This window comes from Chaetomium globosum, genomic scaffold (genome assembly GCF_000143365.1).
Source record: "Chaetomium globosum CBS 148.51 scaffold_5 genomic scaffold, whole genome shotgun sequence".
Classification (NCBI taxonomy): Eukaryota; Fungi; Ascomycota; class Sordariomycetes; order Sordariales; family Chaetomiaceae; genus Chaetomium; species Chaetomium globosum.
The window spans coordinates 84832-101893 of record NT_165980.1 but is presented as its reverse complement, the minus strand read 5'-3'; the positions used below and the strand labels follow the sequence as shown (position 1 = coordinate 101893).

General features: G+C 55.7%; 8 protein-coding genes across 8 annotated transcripts; 2 read left to right on the top strand and 6 right to left on the bottom strand.

The window, feature by feature from the left end:
• Positions 1-267: 267 nt before the first annotated feature.
• Positions 268-1178, bottom strand: CHGG_06851 (uncharacterized protein; the record flags this gene model as incomplete). The annotated part of the gene is made up of 2 exons (XM_001224506.1): positions 268-563; positions 992-1178. 2 exons carry the CDS (start codon positions 1176-1178, stop codon positions 268-270), a joined length of 483 nt encoding a protein of 160 aa, XP_001224507.1.
• A 1178-nt stretch (positions 1179-2356) lies between these two features.
• Positions 2357-4454, bottom strand: CHGG_06850 (uncharacterized protein; the record flags this gene model as incomplete). Its single annotated transcript, XM_001224505.1, has 4 exons — positions 2357-2849; positions 2919-3150; positions 3505-3598; positions 3678-4454. 4 exons carry the CDS (start codon positions 4452-4454, stop codon positions 2357-2359), a joined length of 1596 nt encoding a protein of 531 aa, XP_001224506.1.
• Positions 4455-5269: 815 nt separating this feature from the next.
• CHGG_06849 (uncharacterized protein) lies at positions 5270-5862 on the bottom strand (the record flags this gene model as incomplete). The annotated part of the gene is made up of 3 exons (XM_001224504.1): positions 5270-5480; positions 5606-5651; positions 5733-5862. The coding sequence occupies 3 exons, from the start codon at positions 5860-5862 to the stop codon at positions 5270-5272; spliced, it is 387 nt and encodes a 128-aa protein (XP_001224505.1).
• Positions 5863-6670: 808 nt separating this feature from the next.
• On the bottom strand, positions 6671-8088 carry CHGG_06848 (uncharacterized protein; the record flags this gene model as incomplete). Its single annotated transcript, XM_001224503.1, has 2 exons — positions 6671-7888; positions 7945-8088. 2 exons carry the CDS (start codon positions 8086-8088, stop codon positions 6671-6673), a joined length of 1362 nt encoding a protein of 453 aa, XP_001224504.1.
• An 847-nt stretch (positions 8089-8935) lies between these two features.
• CHGG_06847 (uncharacterized protein) lies at positions 8936-10084 on the top strand (the record flags this gene model as incomplete). Its single annotated transcript, XM_001224502.1, has 1 exon — positions 8936-10084. One exon carries the CDS (start codon positions 8936-8938, stop codon positions 10082-10084), a length of 1149 nt encoding a protein of 382 aa, XP_001224503.1.
• Positions 10085-10850: 766 nt separating this feature from the next.
• CHGG_06846 (uncharacterized protein) lies at positions 10851-11532 on the top strand (the record flags this gene model as incomplete). The annotated part of the gene is made up of 3 exons (XM_001224501.1): positions 10851-11106; positions 11216-11308; positions 11369-11532. The coding sequence occupies 3 exons, from the start codon at positions 10851-10853 to the stop codon at positions 11530-11532; spliced, it is 513 nt and encodes a 170-aa protein (XP_001224502.1).
• Positions 11533-12394: 862 nt separating this feature from the next.
• Positions 12395-14032, bottom strand: CHGG_06845 (uncharacterized protein; the record flags this gene model as incomplete). Its single annotated transcript, XM_001224500.1, has 2 exons — positions 12395-13680; positions 13780-14032. The coding sequence occupies 2 exons, from the start codon at positions 14030-14032 to the stop codon at positions 12395-12397; spliced, it is 1539 nt and encodes a 512-aa protein (XP_001224501.1).
• A 1010-nt stretch (positions 14033-15042) lies between these two features.
• On the bottom strand, positions 15043-16433 carry CHGG_06844 (uncharacterized protein; the record flags this gene model as incomplete). The annotated part of the gene is made up of 3 exons (XM_001224499.1): positions 15043-15773; positions 15865-16284; positions 16412-16433. The coding sequence occupies 3 exons, from the start codon at positions 16431-16433 to the stop codon at positions 15043-15045; spliced, it is 1173 nt and encodes a 390-aa protein (XP_001224500.1).
• Between the last annotated feature and the right edge of the window lie 629 nt (positions 16434-17062).

Here is a 17062-nt window from a genome sequence, read left to right as displayed (position 1 = left end):
CAGAAAAAGGACGACCGTGAACCCCAGAGTGTGCTGTTCGGCATCTTTCAATGGAGCTGGACCAGTGGTTTGCATCCTCATACCATCGATTCTGTTGCTGACATATTCCTGACTTCCACAGGCCGAACCGATATTACTGCCATGAAGTAAACACCGCCTAACTCTGGTACCCCCGGCTCCCGCCCGTTGCATCTGCCGAGCACCTTTCCCCAAACCCCGGCCCCCTTCCGACTCGAAGAGCGCCCACTCTCGCCAGTCAATGGCTTCTCAATGGCTTCTCCCCGTCCATGTCGAGCTACTCATCGTCACCAAATCCCGTCTCGGCTTGTTGTAGTAATAGACCTTTCTGGATGACCCTGTCGTGTTGTATGTCCTTCGCGATCTATTTTCGCTGGTCCGAGTGTGACTCTCCCGCCCTGACCCTCTGGTACCGCGGACCAGCATGCCCAACATTGGTACCGATGCGGCCATGATGGTGACAGCAGCTTCGGCGCTTCTCCAAATAACCAACGTCACTCTCATCGTCTGGTACTCGGTTAGCCCCCAGGAGCGTACACTTAACGCTGGAATAATACCAAAGTTGCACTCACGGGGGAAATCCCGCCCTCCGAGCTCGGGGAGAGAGGAGCACTTGATGAACGCAGACGCAGCGGCACTGTTGTTGTGAACGTTAGGAAGACGGGATCTTGTTCGTCCTCGGGACCGAGTCGCTTACAACACGCCCATGCTCATGACCAACGCGACACCAATCTTCTCCTTAGTTTGCATGTGAAGACCCATTATAAGTTCCCATGGAATGATAGCAAGAACTAGGTCCATTACCCCGGAGTATGCTGCGATATGGTGGCGATCGAATTAGCCTTCTCTTGCGCCATGGAACACAGAGAGTGCCGGCTCACCACTGGTGAAGACGTTGTACGTTATCAACACGTTGGGGCTCCAGCAGGTTCCCCCGATGAAGGGGTGCCATGACTTCTCTAGCGGCATACACCCACCCAAAAGAGCATTGCAGTGGTGTCCAAGAGTAGGTTCATGGGCACCAAGGCGAACCAGATAAAGACTTGTGTTTTGCCGTAAATGCCGTCTGAGATCATCAACAGGGTAATGCCAAACGAAGTCTTGTTCCCTGCTGCAGCACAGGTGGTTAGAGTAATGCTGATTTGCCCAACGAGGTACATGTCGTTCAGATTCCGAAAGGGTATCTGCCACACATGTTTGCCATATCCCAGGTCGATGGCTATGTTGTTGCAGATTGCACTGCCGACCAGGGCTAGCTAGATTCGGCATTGGACCGTTAGTCCTCTTTTTCTTATATTGAACATCCAAAGCTTGGGTGTACTTACCCAAGCTGCTATGAGGAAATAGTCATCCGCATGCAGCCTCCGATGCCTGACGAACTTGCAATACAACCGTAATAACAGAAAAGCTAGCGCTGACCCCGCTAGTAACCATACTGAAACTCTTGTTGTTGGCCCGAGGTCATCAAACTGTGCCTGTCCACGGAAGAAGCCAGGAAACGTCGAGTTTCTTCCTCTGGGGCCCGCATTGGAGTCTTTGGATAAGGATTTCGTGGGGAATGTCGAGTTCGCCATAACTTCCTCCACCATGTGTCTCAAACTCCAGTTAAACGTAGCAAAATATTTGGATGCTGAAGAAAACGCCGAGCAAAATACCTAGGTACCTACTTTCCAAGATGGAGAGTTGTGGGGGCGGGTGCAGATAGAATCATGGGAAGCTGGTCTCTAGCATGTGATAAATCTGAGGACGGATCGATCGCAGGTTGGGAAATTCGATGCCTGAAATACACATTAATGATTCGGATGGAAAGCCGGCAGTTGGGACGGTACCAGAAAAGATGAGTCGATCCGGGGCGTTGCTGAAACACCCCTACCCATCCGGGTAGTTGACCCAAACTCGGCGGCAAGCACCATGAAACTAAGAATAGAAGTCAATGTCTAAAAGAATATATGAAGTGCCTTACAAAGACAGAATAAGGTTGCCGTCCCAGTGTTGGTGAACTGGGGAGAGCTTGAGAGCTCGTGCGGGTGGAACATCCTAAGCCCCAGCCAGGTTGTTTTTATTATAAACAAGGATCTAGTAGTTGAAGGGATTCGAGTGTTTAGGTGTGCATGACCTTGTAACAGTAACCCGGCGGACGGGATGCCCAGAGCCGCTGAAGATCGCCCGCGATATATCGAGGTATAATCGGTCAATCATACAGACCCAACATGGACACGAGCAATGCACCAAAATACATGTTTGAGCAGAAAGCTGCTATTGGTATCATGTATATATATTATCAAGGCAAACCACAGTATACAAAGCCCAATCCCCAGCCTAATTCACAACAGCTACATTACAACTTCACGGCCCCTTGCTCCAGAGCCTTCCAGTCCGCTGGACGAAACGGAACATATGTCCCTCCCTTCAACCAGAATAAGACATCGTCTTCGACCTTGGAAGGGTCAACACCTTGCTGGCGCAGAACATGCTTCTGCTGCTTGTTTGTCCCCGTCGTCTGCGCGCCCAATTCCTTGACTAGACGTACAAATAACGGTACCGCGTATCTCGGCAACTTCTCCATTGCGTGCGAAGCCAAGCTAGCCAGCGCCTGGGCATTCGCTTTTGGAGTGTCTAACACGATTGCCACACATCCGGCTCGGCCGTCATGATGCGGCAGCTGCACGCCGTAGACGTTGGCTTCTTGAACCGTCGGGTGCAGGCCGAGGATCTGGGCGACTTCAGCAGTAGACACATTCTCGCTTTTCCAGCGGAATGTGTCACCAATACGGTCGTGGAAGTAGACCCTTCCATCGCTATCCCATCGGAGCACATCGCCTGAGCGGAACCTAGACTCTCCATTAGCTGTGTCCTAAAGATACCAAGTCGAAGAGGGGCTGAAAGGGGTAGGCACTCACCATGCATCTCCTTTCCGGAACACATCACGCATGATCTTCGAATTTGTGGCCTCTGCATTTCCATAATACCCTTGAAACCTTTTCTTGATATCGTCCGCAGGCAACCTGACGATGAACTCGCCGGCTTCACCAGTTTTGGCACGGTGGCAAAACCCCGTCTTAGGATCCCGCCACGGAAGCTCGGTCTCATTGTCTACCCGGACGAGGGTCGTCCGCAGGCTGGATAAAGCCCCTGATACGAGACCAAACCTACCAATAGCTCCCTTTGCGAAGGAGTTGCGAGAGGTGTTCCAAAGCCCGGCAGCGCCTTCAGTGGCAGCGTAAATCTCATAGATTGTCTGCAATGAGATATTAGCCTGTCATCCAACTCAACAAGACACAGCAGGCCACAGCTCACGTCAATGCCAAACCGATCCTTGAACCGATCCCACACGTCTGGGCGGAGGCCATTACCCATAGCCGCGCGTACGCAATGCTTCTTGTCAAGATTCTCGCCCGTGACAGGATTGATTTCAGGGGGCGCTACCGTAAGATACCGACATGTCTCGCCCACGTACTGGATGACGGTCGATTTCGTCTTGCGTACTTCCTTCCAGAACGTTTTGGTGGAGAAGCGACGCCCGATGGCCGCGGTGGCCCCAAGAAGCAGCGCGCTGCCTACTGCTAGACAGGAGCCGGCGCTGTGGTAAAGGGGCATACACTATACTTAGGAATTAGATACGATCCCCAAGAGGGCCTGGCCAGGTAATTGAACCATACCGTGTAGAAGACATCGCTTGGCTTCGCACTCGTTCCCTTGGACGACATATTGGCAGCCACGTAAACCTTAGCCCACGAGATGATAGCAGGTTTCGGCATCCCCGTCGTCCCAGACGTGTAAATCAACATGGCCATATCGGTCGGCTCCCTTTCCACCCTCACCGCATCCGGGTACCGGACCGGTTCCCGCCCCTGCGCTTCCACCTCCAACTCGGGCGTGAACACAACGAACTCCATACCGACAACCTCCCGCCGAACGTCCTCGGACACACTCTCCGCCACGCGCGGATCCACAATCGCCAACTTCGCCGTCGACGCCCGCAGACAGTGCGCCAGCGCGGCACCCTGCAGGTTGTAGTTGATAAACGCGGGCTTCGCGCCGACCGCCCACAGGGCAAACCACAACAAGACAAACGTGTCCGAATTCTGGTAATCCAGCGCCACGACATCCCCTTCACGCACACCCCGGCACTCGCGCAACCAAAGCCCATACCGCAACACCGTCTCATACGTCTCGGCATAGGTAACCGCCCGGCCCTCGAAGAGGAGGAAGGGTTTCGCCCCCGTTGTCTTGTCGAGCGCCTGCGCCTCGAGCACGTAGAAGACGTTGAGGCGGCCGGCGCGCCCCGCGCGGAACAGGCGGAAGAGCGTGGCGCCGAAGATGCGGAAGAAGAGCAGGTCGTGCGCGAGCGAGAAGCGCGCGTTGAGGTAGGCGGCTCCGGCGAGGGCGCCGGCACCGGTGGCGGCGGCGGCGGCGATGGGGACGGGGAAGACCATGGTGTGAGGTGGTTAACTTCCAAACTTCGAGTACGAAATCTCCTGTGGGTTCGTCGAAAGTCCAAGTGGGATGGCCGGTGAGTCGATGGCTTATATGCGGATGGGTTGCCATGAAGATGTATTCGACCTGTCGCATCTCCCCGTGATAGGCGAATGCGCCATCATATTGTCTTTCGATGCTGCAAGGGTGATTCCGCTTTGGGAAGCAGTTGGGTGTCGCCCCGTTGTCTCGGCGGGTTGGGGAATGAGGGGAAGAGAAAGATACCGAGGCACAGTGCAAGCGACCAAATCAAGGTTTCATTCCTGCAGCCACAACGGTCCCGGCCCTTGTCGTTCTCTCTCATCTTGAGCGGTACGGTGGATAGGTACTTTGCACCCCGGGATTTCTAAACGTATTGACCTACCTTATGTACCTAGTAGATCTTGTAAGTTGTAATGTTCACTTGGGGAAGTTCGTTATGATGTCCTCGGGCTTTAAGCCCCGGAATGGTTGCTCTGGTCGCTAACGAATGGCCTGACCGAGTTCTACCCGGTAGTCAACCGGGTTTGGGGGCGTTGAACATACCGTGTATTTACTCGGAGACCTGTCGGGTTCAACAGTGCTAGAAAGTCCCACACCGGGTAGACATTTTGCAGGGTTCTAAACAACATATCTGCTCTCCGTCAACACTACTAAAAACCACATTTGACCGGGGGTTCCGTGTATAATTATGTCTGAGTTGAGTCACAAGAATAATTGTCAAGACAGTTTCGGTTCGAAAGCAAAGAGTAACATTACTAAAAAAAAGCTCATAAATTCGAGACACCGACAGCCACTAACACAGATATTCATGGTCACACGGATCGTCGGGCACTACAGTGATGGTGACAACCTGCGCCGGCCTCGTCGTAGTCGGCTTCGGGGTCAGGTAGGTGATGAAGGTGGTCACCACTGTTGGTCCGACGGTGACGACAGTGGTCGCGGTCCGGGTGCTGGGCTGGCCCCCGCCATCTGTTTCGATAGCGACGCACTGCTCATACCAAATGCTGCGGGTAAGAAAAGGCCGTGGTGTTAGCCATTGTCTTCTCGTTAAAGAAGCCAGGGATCAAGAGCAATAGCTAGGGATAGAAGATCTACTGGAACTTCCACTCTGGAAGGCGAAAGGACTTACTTTCCGTCAAACTTGCAATATGCCCCCGGTGGACATATTGTTGGCCCTGTGTACGTTTGTCCACCACCTAGAAATCTTGGTCAGATCATGCCTGTCCGGCCTCCAATAGTGTGGTGTTGTCCCTTACATTGACCATAAAGCGACTGGGTTGCCGACGGTGGGGCGACACGTGTTGGTGTTGGTGTTGGACGACGTGTGAACCATTGGGCGGTTGCCGCCTCCAGGAGGAGACACGAAAGTAGATACGACTTGAGCATGGTGTTTGCAGATGATGTGATGACCGAGGCGATGAGTCGAGAGAACAAACGGGGAACACCGGGCTGGATGCCTTTATAGACAGTGAGCCCTGCCTTGCCGCCGGAACTCCTGGGAACGCCAAAGCCTAGGCCCGGACAAGCACATACCCAAAACCCGGGTTCCCGTGTTCGATTATATTAAGTTCCCATAAAGGTGGGAGACGTGGGATGGGGTTTATATGGCTCGGTACCACAAACTTGGAAGCCCGTGTTCCAGCCGCTGCAGAAGGATGCGTGGCTTTGCAGACCCATTTGAGGGAGGACAACTCAAGTGTAGCTTATAACAGGGAACCTAGTATGCCTTTGTGTACAATCTGTCTTTACGTCTGTGATCTTCCCATCACTGCTCCACTGGTCCCGTCAAGCGTGATGACCAACGGCGGAGATAACGTAAAGGTCCAATTGGATGGTCCAGGAAGCTTGCTGCTATGGCAAGAATATGAACCATGCTGCAGTTCGACCCCAATCGATATCGAGCCGCTGCTATTTTGGGCTGCTGGCTCGGTGGGTAAGGCGATGGGGTAGTTCCGGATGATAGAGTGCAGACCACCCGCGGCCGGCACAGCGGGTAAAGGGCGAATGTAGTGAGCCGTAAGATCCCGCGATGCCTTGCCGATGGAAAGGGAATGATTGGCTATGAGGGGAACCGTGGTAGAGTGTATAGTGAATTAGAGTGAAGGCAATAAGAGGTGCAGACCCAAGCTGCCCTTGTGCTTTAGTTTTCTACGCTGGTCGAATCTATGCAATGCCAAAAGGATGACACGAGGCTCTATAGCGAAGCTCCACGATGCCCCTCAACCTCACAAAAGGCCTTGAAGGTGATGAACTCATCGTCATCGCTCGAAGACTCCGATACGAGCACACACTCGGCGGTGGCGCCAACGAAGAAGACATAGCCTTCCTTGACCTCTTGCACACTCGGCCCAACCGAGATCTTGCCCTTGCCGGCGGTGCAAATGATGATGCTGGGGCCATCCAAGGGATCAAATGTGGCTTTTGAACCGTTACCCTTGAGGGTCGAGCGCACCACACTAAACTCCTCGATTGGGGGGTCGTAGAGGGTGACAGCGGACCCGGAACTGTAGGCGGCCCGGTTGAGCGTGGCATACGGGTAGTCGCGGGGCTCCATCTTCTGCTCGTCGATGGGTGCGTAGCTGTATGTCAGCATGTTTACGAGTGTGTCGACATCCTTGAACTTGGGAGTGAAGCCCGCCCGGACCACATTGTCGCTGCTCGCCATGCATTCAATGATGTCGCCACTGACATAGGCGTGGATGTCGTCGGCCTGGAGGAACAGGGCTTCTCCTGGTTGCAATGTCACGAAGTTGAGGAAGAAGAAAACGAAAAGACCATAGTCGGCGCCGAACTGGCCGTGGAGGCGGTTCACCAACTCGGCAAGAGTTGACCCGGAAGTGGCAGCGACACCACCCCCTGCGAAGTTAGCCCCGGCACCTGCCGCAGACTCGACAAGGATCTTCGCAGCAGCAGCCATGTCGGCTTCCGAAGACGACATGAGGGCGCCAAAGACTTTCTGTAACGCTTTCTTGTTCCGTTCCACGGCCTCCTTGGATTCATCGTCCTTCGTGCTCTTGACAACCTCAGCAAATTCCTTGGCTGTGTCCTCACCGACGAGCTGGCGAAGCGCGGGGACTGAATCCAGAAAATGTGTTATCTCGCCTAATGGGCGGAAGCCGCAAAACCCTTCGAAAGGGGTGATGGCAATGGCCATCTCGGGCTTGTGGTTGTCATCGGGGTAGTTCTTGGGGTCTTTCGCGTGAAGCTGCTCCGCCAATTTCTTGTTGGGATGGGCCTGAATTGACAGGGCTTTGTTGACAGAGAGCACCTTAAAAAGGAAAGGAACCTTGTTATCATATCGGGCGGCGACGGATGGGGCGAGGAGCGCTGTGTTGTCCTGGACGAGGTCGAGGAGGGTGCGGCCGGTGGTCACATCTTTGGAGGGGTTGGAGGGGTGGGTGCCCATCCACAACTAAAAGTCGCTGTGGTCAGCTTGAAGTTTCTATGCGGAAAGTAGGTAAAACATACCTCCGCATATGGCTTGTCATCTTGGATCGAGAAGTCGGCCGAGGGGGTCGCGGCAGCGAACCGCGCGACTGCAGACGAATTGCCCTTCTTCCCCCATTCGTACGAGTTGGCCCCGCATTGCAGGCGGATGAGGGGAACTTGCATTGTCGGGAGTTAATCTGAGCTTCCCCTGGGGGTTCAAGCGCAAATGTTGAGTTGGGAAGCGAAAACCCAGTGATATAGGCTTCGTGACCTGGCGCTCGGTTTGTTGTTTTCCTGGAGCTGAACCCCTCGCATTTACGTCACAAACAAAACGGGCGGGGTTGGGATGGAACACGGCGTTGAGATCGCACTGTGTGATAAGCACCAAGCGCCGTCATTTACACAGTGTAAACCTCAACGAACACCTTCCCAGAAGGGAGGCTCTGGAAATACAGGAGCTCTCCAATCACACACGCGCCTTCCATCAGGCAGGATGAATGCTGCGGCTCACGGACGTTGGTGAGGCGAAAACAATAGAAACTCGGAAAAACATCATCCAACTTGAAACTTCCCAGGGAATATATCCCCCCCTAAATCCATTACATCAGAGCTGCGGTCGCCGGTTCATAACTAACTTATCAATTCACTCCGGTATTCGTACCTGTCTCATCCATCAATCACCCTTGTCTCCTGCCTGGTATTGGCGCGGCACACAGCCTGAGATCAGCACCTGCGCCGAGACATCCATCCCGGGGAGCCGCAGCCATCCATCCACCCACCCACCCCAAGTTGTGAGTTAACTCGGTTTTAACGAGCAATTGAAGGATCTGAGACGACGGATCCTATCTACTTCATATCTACCCATTCTTGTCCGGACTAGGTTCCCGGGGATCCGTTTCTGTGCCCCGCTGGCACGGGGGTAAATATACCTTACGAATACCAGCAACACACTGGCCGGAGTCCCATCGCCAGAGACCGTGGCGACGCGAGACGCGACGGAATTTACTAGACCCACGCTCGCCCGTTCATCATGTCCTCACGCAATCGCAACTCACGGGGACCAAACCGCAACAGTGGCAACGCCCAGGGGGAAGAGGCTCATCTGTGGAGCCAAGTTAAGGATGACATCCGGGTCATGGTCGACGACATCAACGCGAGCAACGACTCGATCCGTGCTGTAGTGGCGCAGGACAGCTACATGGCCAAAAACAAAGACGGCGTCGATATCACCGTCGAGGAACAGAAGCTCGACAGCTTGCTGCGGAGCGGCGTCAAGGGGTCAGATCTATCTAAACAGCAAATCGATGCGCTGATCGAGCGTGTCACGGTCCTGAGGGCATTGGTCAAGGCTAGGGAAGACGCAGAAGCACAGGCAGCGGGGCCATCGGGCTCATCCGGGCGGGAGAGGCCAGGCGGGTTGTTATCCGCCTCGGCGAGGTCCGGGTCAGTGCGGGGGATTAGTGCGCGTGAGAAGGAGCGAGATCGAGATCGGGACCGAGACAGAGATCGTGACCGCGACCGTGACCGTGACCGCGATCGCGGCGATCGCGGCGACCCGGGTTCGGTGTACGAGTTCGACGGCTCGGGGGACTCGCCCATGCCGTCGCCGGTGGGAAGGAAACTGGGAGGAAGCGCTGGCGCGGGAAGCGACCGCTCAGTAAACCGGGATAGCGTCCCCCCACGAGGCGGAGACCGTGATACGCCAGGAAAGTCGGATAGTGTCCCGCCGGAATCCGGAGGGCTTACCGCCACGGCGGCCCAACGGGCGAAGATCACTTTCTTCAAGGGCCAGGACGTGGTATTCAAGCCGAAGCCAACAACAACCACCGACACCACGGAATGGATGCTTGGAAAGGTGCAGCAGGTTCTCGGCGAGGGCAAGTCACGGCGATATAAAGTCCAGGATGCCGACCCGGACCTACCACCGGACCAACGCGTCGAGTATCGCACCAGCGCCAGCAGCATGATCCCGATCCCGGCTTCTGGCGTGGAACTCCCGGATCTTGACAAGGGGAAAACGGTGCTCGCCCTCTACCCTGATAGCACCACATTTTACAAGGCTGAAGTGATGGGGACAGATGCAGCCACGCACAAAGTCAGCTTGCGTTTCGAAGGCGAGGAGAATAATGTTACACTGCAGCTGGTTGAAAGGCGGTTTGTGGTCGAGTATAGGAATTAGGTCGAATACCATAAGAAGGGTTAGGGCATGGTTTGTAAAGGTCAGAGGATGGTGAACTTCGACTTAAAAGATTTAAGGTATTCTCCGAAATCCTCTCACTCAGCTCTTTTCGGCCTTTGGGAAGCGGACCGTGACTCCACGAAAGACTCCATGATGTAACGAGCACAGACCATCAAAGTTGAAGGTTTCTACCTTGATTGGTGGAGAAGTCAGGGGTAATCTATTGCAGCTCCACCAAGCTTGGGGTGCAGGGTTTCGGACCATGCAGAAGCCATTGTTTCCCTGTCAGGGGAGAGAAAACGCGGCTCCGCGTTCACAACACCACCATTTGGATCTGCATCACGGGGCTCCCGAGACATCAGCCCAAACTCAAAAATTTTCCCATCTTGACTCTCGTTTGCTGCTTTGTTTGTTCCCACCCCAATACGTGCAATCGGCACCCTAACTGTTCTTACCGCAAGGTATGTCGCACTAATCTCCAGCCTACCGTTTCATTTCCGGGGACCGACCGCATCTTTACCGCTTTACGTTAATTGTCAGCCACGCTCATGCTAATACACATTCGCTTCAGTCAGCCCCATTTCGTGATTTTGCAGCTTCGCATCATTCAGCGACACACCCACACACTCGCGTGTCAGGAATCACCCCACGACTACTTTGCGACCTCCTCGCATCGGCCCCTTTCGTTTCGTCGAAATATTTCCCAACCACCGACCCATAACCCGACACCCACCAAAGTCAGCCAGATCTATTCCCCCAGACCAAGATGGGCGCCTCAATGTCTATTTCGAGCCTCTTTGGCAAACTCTTCGGGTCCAAGGAGGTGCGCATTCTGATGCTCGGCCTTGACGCTGCCGGCAAGACCACCATCCTCTACAAGCTCAAGCTCAACCAGACCATGACAACCATTCCGACCGTCGGGTTCAACGTCGAGGCTTTTACATACAAGAACATCAAGTTCAACATGTGGGACGTCGGTGGTCAGGATAAGATTCGTCCATTATGGAGGCATTACTACAGCGGTGAGCACAATCAGCCGGGAAGGGAGGGCTCGCGGGAAGCTGACAAGCATGGCAGGCACACAGGGTCTCGTATTCGTCGTGGACTCGTCAGACCACAACCGGATTGAAGACGTCAAGACGGAACTGCATCGCATTCTCAACGATCTGGAAATGTCCGACTGCCTCTTGCTGGTGTTCGCGAACAAGCAAGATCTCAAGGGCGGTATGTATGGCCCTGTGAAGCCTCCTCAATGTGCCGCCCACTAACGTTCTGGGGTAACAGCAATGGACTGCCAAACAATCACCACAAAGCTCGAACTCTCCAAGCTCGGAGAGCGACCGTGGTTCGTCCAGCCCGCCATCGCTACAGAGGGCGAGGGCCTGACCGAGGGTTTCGGTTGGCTTTCGGAGAACATCAAGAAGACGCCCAAGTACAGCGGGAAATGAGCGGTGTAGTCGACAGCCGAACGCGGTTCAACAGCTCGTTCCACCCGCCTGCCACACTATGGCACTACACAGCGCCGGCTCGACGACGGCTGCGAACGGACTCTTCCATCTGCCCCGACCATTCCCTCAAGCGAAGCAACACAACGATCACCCGAAGGTCAGCAACAAGACTCCTTCCATATAACGAATACCGGCACAGACCGCGAAACGTAACAGCATCTCCACGACGCCGGCCCGCCCGAAGGAGCAACTCTCGCTATTTACTCAGCTCCCGATTTCCCCAGCGGGCTGCAACCCCCCCGCCCTAATTTTATGTCCTGCCACACATCCTTTTGCTGGCCCGCCCACGCCACGCCACGCCACGTCTCTGCACCACACTTCAGCCGCGCGGTTTTCCCTATGTTCTGTCACGTCCACTTTAACGACCTCTTTATATCTTAATGCACGGGGCGCGGGCGCTGCACCCTGGCGCCCCGTTTTTGTCTTCATCTGTTCACCATAGCCGGAGGAACACTGTCTATACCCAAGGAGCGAAGCGGGAGGGAAGGAGGGAGAATTGGCAACGTCGGAGTTTGAGAACATCGGGAATGAACACAGTCTGGAATTGATGCGGGCCCGTGGTTTGTGTTGTGTGATTACGGTCTATTAATGTGAACTTTTGCCCCCCTCGCCCAGCGACAAACCGAAAGCTATTCTTGAAACGCTAGCAGCACGCATGCATCTATTACATCCCAACGCCACCCAAATGCCGAATCATAGAAACGTCACAATAGTTAACCCCTCCCATCCCAGCCCACAACTACCCTGCCCCTCTTCATCCAATGTATATCCTATAACCAGCCAGTCCTGCCGCCACCACCAACTACCCCTCTTTAACGCGCTTCCCAGGACGGAGCGAGTCGTCGGGCAAGCCACTACGCTTGGTCCCCGGCAACGAGCTGGTGCGGATGTCGTTATCGTCCTGGCTGACGCGGCGGTGCGGGTACTCGGTCTTGAGGCCCTCAAAGCAGTTGGCGCTGACGGGGTCGCCGGTGCTGAAGAAGGGGTGCTGCAGCGCCGCCGCCGCCGTCAGCCGTCGCTGCGGGTCGTACTCGAGCAGGCCCGCCAGCAGCTTGTACCCCTCCGCCCCGAGGCTCGCCAGCGGGCTCGTGCCCGACCCAGGGCCGGACCCGCCGGTTTGTTGGTTGATGGTGTTGTAGTACCACTTCTCGAGGTGGCTTACTCCGGCGTTGGCTGCTGCTGCTTGGCGTTGTGATTGGTAGTGGTGACCGTGGTGTCCACCGTGGTGGATGGGGGGCTGGAGGGTCGAGAGTTGGCTGTACTCGGTGGTGCTGGTCAGCAACGGCCAGCGCTCCTTCGTCGGGAGGCCCATAATGTCAACGATCTTCTGCATCTGGTTTCGCTGGAACGGCACCGTTTTCTTGCTGTCCATCTTGGCTTCCTCGCCCTTAAATATCGGTCGCAGCGAGAGCAGCTCGGCAAAGATGCAGCCCAGAGCCCACATGTCGATCGCCGGCGTGTAGTGCCGACTGCCAAGAAGCAGTTCGGGTGCTCGGTACCATATTGTGACCACCACTTTATCCCCGCCGTAAAGACTGTGGAGAGGCTTGTAGGAGAGACGGGCGAGTCCGAGATCGCCGATCTTGACCTCACCGCTCGAGGTCACCATGATGTTGGCAGGCTTGAGGTCGCGGTGCAGCACCCAATTCGTGTGGAGGTATTGACAGCCATTGAGCAGCTGGAACATGATGCTCTTGATGGTGTTGGGTGGTATCGGATGGCGGGGTTGTTGGGTGTGGTGGTGGATGATCTGCAGCAGGTCGTGTTCGGCATACTCGAAGACCATGAAGATGCACTTGTCCTCCAGGATGATCTCGACTAGCCGGATCACGTTGGGATGGTGGAGTTCGGAACACAGCGCCATCTCCCGAACGGCCGACTGCGAGATGCCCGTGTACGATGCTTGCTCCCCTTCCTTGTCGGGCTTGAACTTCTTGATGGCGAACTCGCCCGGCTGGCCGTGACGGCCCAGGGCCTTGTAGACGCGGCCATACGTGCCGCTGCTGATGAAGCCGACGACTTTGTACTTGTCTGTTACCCGCACCTTGCTTTGGTAGCCCATGGATCCGGTCCCGCGGCCCGTCGGGTCTGTGGCGACGAGTTAGCTCTCAGACGGGGGGGTTTGATATGTTGGGGTCGACTCCAGGTCAAAAACGGATCAAAGACGGAACGAGCGTGATCACTGACAAGGCCTCGGCTGCTGGTAGCTGACTTCAGCCCTCTGGCGTTTGGCCTGGTTCATGGCTGTGTCCGGGCCTGCTCCGAGCTCGCCGAAGTAAGGGAGGAGGGGAAAGGGACCGGCGGGTGCGTAATAACGGTTCTGCAAGAGCCCCGATGAGCTGGACAAACCAGACGGAACCCCCGGCCACTGAGGCCAGGGTCGATCGCCGGCATATGTCTTGGCGTCTCGGTGTCCGGTTGGATGGTAATGGTTGTTCATGATGAAACGGTCCAAGTAGAACGCGGCCCGATCAAGAAGAGCACCGCATGCTGCAGCATCGAGGGACGTAAAGTAAAATAACTACTCCAAAACACCCCCTCCGGAGTTAGCTCCCCCAAAGAGGCGAGAGGACCGAGTAAGTCAGAAACTTGACAAATCTCGGGCTCTTCGGGTAGCCACAGCCCCGTTACAGAAACGGGGGACCAGGTTGGCCCTGATGGGGGTTGATGAACGAGACACAGGACGGGAAAAGAGATGAAAGATGATGGAACCCGTAACATCCACATTACCTTCAAAGGCGGCCTGGACGCTCCTCTTCAATGACTGCGTTCGGGCAGCGGAGACCGACCCCGGCCCGGTAGCTGAGGAGGGCGGATTTGTGAGGCTCATCTAATGGCTTTGGGGTGGATGGGTGGATGGGTGGCTCGAGTGGGTTGGAGGCCAGCAGGGGACAAGCCCGGAAGCCAAACGCGACTGGACCCAGGATGGGGCAAGATTACCGGATGAGACGAGTCAGCAAACCGCCAAACGGATACGCTCAAGCGCGGGCAAATGCGGGCAAGTGCGGAGAAGTCGGGTGCATGAGATCATGTAGCGAAATTTCCGGCGTTGCCGTGTGCTCTCATTGCTGCCCAAACCGAGGAAGGACTGCGATGACGATTGGCAGGAGTGATGGATGGATGGGACACACCAGTTTTCCGGTTGATGTTGCGAATGAGACATGGTTTGGATGGTTTGCGCAGAGGTGGGGCTTCCATGGGTGTTTCGGAGCTTGGCGGCCGAAAGACAGCCCGTCCTAACAACTCCGGACCGAGTTGGCTAGAAAATATGTTAGTCGCACGAGTTCCCTGGATTACTTCGCCCCTTGAGATTCGGAGAGCAAATCGAGATCAACCAGGGAGGCACCGAATAACACGGTCAATCACGGCGAGGAGGCGCTGGCTCGGCATCATCAACACACCGATTCTTTTCGTCGTCTAAAAACGCAACGCTTGCTATAACGAACCGACCTATCTGGGACCGAGCTTCTCCAAGACTCGGGTGCCCTGCTCCTCCCATTCTTGCTTCGAAATCCACATGCTCTCCTTGTCGGCCATGATGTTGGCCAGCACTGCACCGCCGAGGAACACCATGTGCCGCCTCCGTGGCGGATCTTCTATCCTGACCTTGAACTTGCTCAGCCGCTCCGGGTTTCCTCCTAGCACCCTCGTGAGCCACAGCTGCTTGATTTCCTTCTCCAGACGTGACGGCAGACCGGGGTACATGCTGCTACCACCCGACAAGACGATGGCCTTGAAGAGGGACGAACGAACATCGACATCAGCGGACTGGATGGTGTTGAAGAGGAACTCGGCGATGCCTGGCTGGTCGCAGTCGACAAGGTGCGGCTGGAACAGGCACTCGGGGGCCTCGAACCGCTCTGAACCAACGCGGATAACCCGCCCGTCGGGCAATGTGTAGCTCTCCACCAGGACCGTCGTGTCCTCGCTTAACCGCTTGTCTAGCTCCAAGTCGTAGGAAACATAGCAGAGCTTCTCCTTGATCTGGCGCACCGTCTCGAAATCGGCCGTCCGGTTCAGCGCGTATCCCCTACGCAGCAGGAGGGCGATGAGGTTGCGTGTGACGTCGCGGCCGGCCACGTCCAGGCGGCGCGTGAGATGGTTTAGAACGACGGATTCGTAAACGGGGACGATATGCGTCACGCCGTCGCCAGAGTCGACAACCACGCCGGAGCTGAGACCTACGCACAAGGTAATGGGGTTAGCGCGACAGTCCAGGGATAGGTTTCCGCATAACAACAGGCTCCAGCGCTCAGACTCCAGGGGTCGCACCTTGGGCATACAGCGCCAGGACGGCCTGGATAGCAACGTAGACTCCGCCAAACTGGTACCGCTCAAACATGACCTCACACATCTGCTCGCGGTTCTTTAGAGGGTTGAGGGGCGGCTCGGTCAGGAGGATCTTGCGGCCGCGCGGGTCGACCTTCATCTTTTCGTAGAAGGTGTAGTCCCACAGATGCTGCATGTCGTCCCACTTCTTGACGATGCCGTTTTCCATCGGGTAGCTGACCTGAAGCATGGTGCGTGCGGCAGCGGCCTCGTCTCCGCACATAATGTCCTTGATTATCATGTCGCTCCCGCCCTTTTCTTCGGTACGGAGGATCGGCCGGCCGACGATAGACGGGTATTGAAACTCGGGGAAGTTTTGGGCGGCATAGCCGACCTTGAGAAAGCCGGTACCGCCATCGAGAACTAGAAGAGAAATCAAAAGAGGTTAGCTCTAATCCGGTGTTCTGTAGTGCTTGCCCTCTGCTGGGCGCCATAATGCGGTCGCTCGTTGGCAGATCGTCCTTAACTATGGGGGGGAGATCGTCCTTACCTATGGGGGGCGGGTTCGCCATTGTCAAACCGCGCAGCAGCTACTGGAAGCAAAATGAACAGCTGGACAGAGAAATGGTTGCGACCGGCGAGCCGCTGGGTGTCGATAACAAGCTACGGCGTGGCGATCTCGGGTTGAGGTGGTGGTGGGGTTGCGGCGGGCAGCACCTCCTGGAACCCTGGCAGCTGCCTCTCACAGTGCGTCAGCAACGCTGTGGCTGGGGATGCAGGGGACTGAGGCCGGCCCCACGTGATACCCCGCAGCGCAACCATACAAGTGGGGTTTCCATGAAGCAAACAACACAGCTACGGCACCGAATGCATCGATGAGAGTCGACAGGCTCAAAGTCCCGGAGACTTGACCTAACCGCCAAAATGGCCACCCACTTCATTAGACGGACGACCAAAATCTTGGTTCTGAACCCCAACTCATCCAAGAGCATGACACATGGCTTAGAGCAAGGTATCAGAGAAATGGAGCTCTCACAAGTATGCGATGTCGCCCGGCCCACAGCTTGACGGTTTAGCAAAGAAGGGAACAAAAATACCCAGCTAGGCAGCTAACATGCCGACCAGTCCACCGAAGTGCACACTTACACCGCCCCCGACGAAAGCCCTGCAAGCATCAACGATGGCAACGACGTACACAATA